Here is a 5,088-nt window from a genome sequence, read left to right as displayed (position 1 = left end):
TATTATATATATTTAAAAATAACTATATATATTTAAAAGTTATTTTGGCAAATGATTTATTTAAAATTTACGTATTCGAAAAATAGTATTGATAAATACAGAAAATATTTACATTCAATTCTCAAGCAATTAATTTAAAAAAATATATTATTTATTAAAGAAGCAATTTATAGTAATTAATTCATCGATTTTTATAAAATTTTCAATTTCTTTTTCTTTCTCATTAGAACAAAAACTATAATGAGTTTTTAAAGTCATCTCGTAATACCAATATTATTCTACAGCAAGATAAATAAAATCAATTTATACGATATCGAAATATAATAACAAGAATATAATTAGTTTTCATAAATAAATTTCATAATAATATATCTATATACATTAAGAAAGCAAATTATAGAAAGCGATTCATCAACTTTCATAAAACTCATATCTTTCAATTTCTTTCTTTTTTCACAACAACAACAAAACCTCTGAAAATCATATAATATTTCACTCCTCAAAGAAGATAAATAAAACCAATTATCGTATCGAAATCCAATTAAAACGAACATCTTTACCGCAAAAACGATTACATTCTCATCAAGAGATAAGTGCAACTTAAGTTTAATACCACGAAGCAGCAAACAACATATATTCTCTTTTCCTTCCATTGATCGAAGAAAACAAGAGGGATAGAGATTACCTTCGATGCTATTAAACATGTATCATCCGGTTTCGTGCACGTGGGCCTTGTGCATTCATCCGGCTGCGTATACATGAATCGAGTAACCAAGCTCGTGGTACGAGCCCGAGCACAACCTCCCTTAATTCAGCTTCGTAATTAATTATACATTGTTATTTGCCGCGATAAGGGAGGCAGGGAACGCGTCGGGAAATTTATCCCCTACCGCTCAACGGGATACGTCCGCGATTGTTTCTCGTTCGTTCCCCTCCACCGACAAACGTCGGGGATAATCGCGTGACTAACGATTAACTGAATTGCGAAGAAAGGGCGCACGATGTCGCGTGAAGTGAGCGAAATTACCGAGCGATATCGCGCGGAGACAGACGTATAGTGTAACGTTTATTAATGAGCAACGTGGTGTATTCGATAATTGAATACGTGCGTTATCTTAATTGCGGAAAGAAATGATAAATGTTGGTAAAAAGAATAGAAAGATTTCTTATTAACCAGTCATTGAGAGAAATGAATGAATATTATTTAGCAAACAAAAGTCCATATAATAGAAATTCATTTGTATAAACAAGTTGATCTTTAGATTGAGATTGAATCTTTTTTATTAACACTTAAAATTCAGATCAAAATTTGTTATTTAGATAATTTCAATTTGTTTATTTTCGTTTTTATAGTTATAAATTTAATTGCAAATTTAAGATTTTTGCAGATTTTATATTATATTTTTGTACACGTATTCAGATGGTCAAAGATTTAGACCAACTATGGCTAATTATTCTGAATGTATGCTTTTTATCAAAGGATTCGAGTGAAAAGTGAAAATAGAAATGCATTTGCAAAAAGAAATTCACAGAAAAGTATTTAGAAAAAAATTTGAATAAAAAGTATTTAGATATAAATATCAAAGAAAATAAAAAATTGCATCAATAAGATGTATGGATTTGTGAGAAAAAAAGAATTTGACCAAAAAAATATTTGAAAAAAAAAGACTTTGATACATAAATTTCAAGGAAATTGACAAATTTCATTAATTTTAAGTAATATGGAAAATTGCGTAAAAATATCGGTAGCAAAAGAATAGACCATTTTGAAATTTTGAATGAATAAAGATCATTGAAAAAATGATTTGATAAGATATATGAATTTATACATGAATATTTGTTATTCTAAGAGTTTGCATTCGCTTTTGAATCACTTTATATTATAATAAATAAATTTAATTAATAAAGGAATTTATTTATATCAATAAGTAAATTTTTAGTTTGTGATATATAAATTTTTAAATAAATTTCTATTGCTTTAACTTCAATGGAATAAAAATTATAAATTGCGATTTCTTGTAGCAAATGTATATTATTATTTATTTCTATCTAATTGTATTTTAAAATAAATAGTAACAATAAATTGGATTCACGAAACAATTCAATTATATTAATTATTTTTATTTTTAATAGTGAATTGGTCGATTTTTTTTTTATGTTTTTTTTTTTAGAAATATTTCGGACATTATTAATTATTAGGAAAATAAATTATTTATAAGAATTAAATAATAACAAAAGTTTTGATTGGTTCATATAATAAAAATAAATAATGGATTTATGATACTTTATATATATTGAAGAAGAAAGAGTTAAATAAAATCATATATTAGTTAAAAAAAAAATAAAATAATTCTATTCAACTTGTTTTCTAATAAATATCATATTTGTATTATCAGAGCTAAATGGTACGTGAATCACTCTATCTTTCCATACGTTTAGATATAAACGGAATTTTATCATGCTAATTAAAAATTGTTTCTACGTAAAATGGATGAAGAGATAAAATAAATGATATCCAAAATCTAAAATTATATATTTTAGATATGTAAGTTAAGATATGCAATCTCAATCGCATGAATATATATTATTAGTATCAATTATTAGATTGTTATAACTAATGGAATTTTTCGCAAATTTATTTGGGATTATTTAAAAATCAACAAATAATAAATAATAATAAATAAATAAATAGCTTGTAAAAGAATAACCTAACGGTATTCGTCTCAAGAATTCTTTTATAATTCTTCATCCATTAATAACAGTTATCTAAGGTCAATTGAAAAGGAAAATTAAACTATTTGGTGAAGAAATTCTATAACGGAATGTTAATCAAAAGCTCTTCATTTCCAACACACTGTTGATTGGTTGATTTGTTTCGTCAAATTTTCTGCCATTACACTTCTTACTTTTTTTTTTAACTTAGAAACTAATCGATCGTTGGCAACTGATATTATCTTGGAGAAAAGTTAAGAACTTACCTGTGTGCGTCCTCTGATGAGCTTTCAGATGTGAACTCTTGGTATATACCTTCTTGCAACCCGGAAATTGGCATTTGTGTATCCTGCGCTTCGTATCAGGCGGACTGTGCTCATGGCTCCTCGCATGGTGCCTATTAGCCACAGTGCTCGCAGCCGCAGTTGTCCCTGCATGTGCATGTTGCGTGCCTGCAACTGCGGGGTAGCCATTCGCTGTGACGGAGATCAGTCTGTAAGAAGAACAATATAGATATTTTGCATTCCTACATTTCGAATTGTAATATGTGTGAATTGTCAAGAAATTTTTTATAAATGATTTTTAAGCCTTTTAACTTAATCTTGTACGATGATTTGACGGATTTTTATAAAAGTTTAATTAAAATGTTTTGTGATCACCGTTAAAAATATTAATTATTAAATTAAGATATTAATAATTTAATCTTGTAAATAATCTCGATTATTGAGGATTGAAAGAAAATTCTAATATTATATTTCTGAAATACGAATTTTTATTTTTATTGAAGAAAATTTTAAGTATTTCATGTAAGAACTTTAATAATTATTTCAGAATTTTTTAAAATTTTTTAAAATTCAAAGTAAGCCGATCCAACAAGTTCGAGAAAACTTATAATTAATCATAATCTAAAAAAATGTTAGCTATTAAAAAAATATTATTTATAATATTATAAGTATAATATTATAATTATAAATTAATATTATATATTAATTTATAATATTATTTATAATATTTTTTTATAGTACTTATATATTGTTTAAGTTTATGAAATAAGTTCCTATTTTTTTTTATTTACTTAAAAAAGAGAAGAGTTTTCGAATATTGTCCGAATAAAATTTTTAATTGATTCTTTTCTTTCGATGTTTCAAAAATATTCTCCTCTTTCAGGGCAAAAGTATTTAGAGTAATTAATTTCAAAATCGCTTCTATCATATTAATATTAATTCTACTAAATACAACCCTTTAAAAGACCTTGTAAAGCAAAACGTAATAACTCGATATTGAATTGTATGTTATGTATGACTGTATGTATATTATTTCAAGCGATGAATAGTTCATCACGATATTATTATTCTATTATTTCATTAATTCTATTATTAATTATTATTAATTCTATAAATACTATTTATTCTATAATTAATTCTATAATATAAATTTCTTAAAATTATTAGTGAAACGAAAACTAATTAAAAAATAATATTATTTATTTATTATAATGAATAAAATAATTATCTTCTTACAAAAAAATGTAATTTTAAATATAATTACTTATAGATGTAAGATTTTAATCTTTATATTTTTATAATTGTATTTAGTTGCATATTTTATATATTATATATCTATAATTGTATTTATATTGTTATTTTGTTAATTTTATTAAAAATTCCATCTCAAGTTTTCAATAATATATACATATTCATTTGTTTTTTTTTATTCTTGTTTATATATATTAAATATTTAGTCTCATTTTATCTTATTATATAAGAATATTTAGTTCTTATTTATCACATCTTATATCAATATAAATCAATATATACATATATACATATATAGGCACAAAAATCTTTTTACAATATCTCATAAGAAAATTAATTTGAAAACTAATTTGAAAATTCTGATTTTAATAAAAAATTTTGTATATATAAAACGTAATAGATTATATGTGTAATTTTATTATATTGACATTTATATTATATTATATTGAATGAAATTGTTAAAATTTTAATGTATTTTCATATTTTATATATAATTTTTTAATATTTTCTATAATAGAATAATAATAATAATACTAAATTTCATATTTAAAATCATTTCATTTTTAAAATTTTATTCTAAATTATACATTACAAAGTTTGTATATTTAAAGATACAAAAAAATGCAAAAACATAAAAAATAATCTTTTACTAAAAAAAAATTACATTAGTTTTCATTATTTTTTATATTATACAAAGTTTCAATAAAAATAAAAAATTAATTAAAAATAGAGTTACAATTTAATATGATTTATATAAAGTATTATTTATATATATATATATGTTTTATGATTAATCATATGTATCAATATTTTTTAAGCATATAATAATATTCAAAACACA

At 22.8% G+C, this 5,088-nt stretch overlaps 1 protein-coding gene across 1 annotated transcript in view; it reads right to left on the bottom strand.

Annotated features, from left to right (window-relative positions):
• Positions 1 to 5,088, bottom strand: part of LOC102675763 (Krueppel-like factor 6) — a 36,546-nt gene that overhangs the window by 28,460 nt on the left and 2,998 nt on the right. Inside the window, exon 4 of the mRNA XM_006612449.2 lies at positions 2,979 to 3,205. Within this exon, the coding sequence (XP_006612512.1) occupies positions 2,979 to 3,205 (227 nt within the window). The remainder of the gene's footprint in view (positions 1 to 2,978; positions 3,206 to 5,088) is intronic.

This window comes from Apis dorsata, unplaced genomic scaffold (assembly GCF_000469605.1).
Source record: "Apis dorsata unplaced genomic scaffold, Apis dorsata 1.3 scaffold_113, whole genome shotgun sequence".
NCBI classification, from domain to species: Eukaryota; Metazoa; Arthropoda; class Insecta; order Hymenoptera; family Apidae; genus Apis; species Apis dorsata.
The sequence above is the reverse complement of the archived record's forward strand: the minus strand, read 5'-3'. Positions and strand labels throughout refer to the sequence as shown.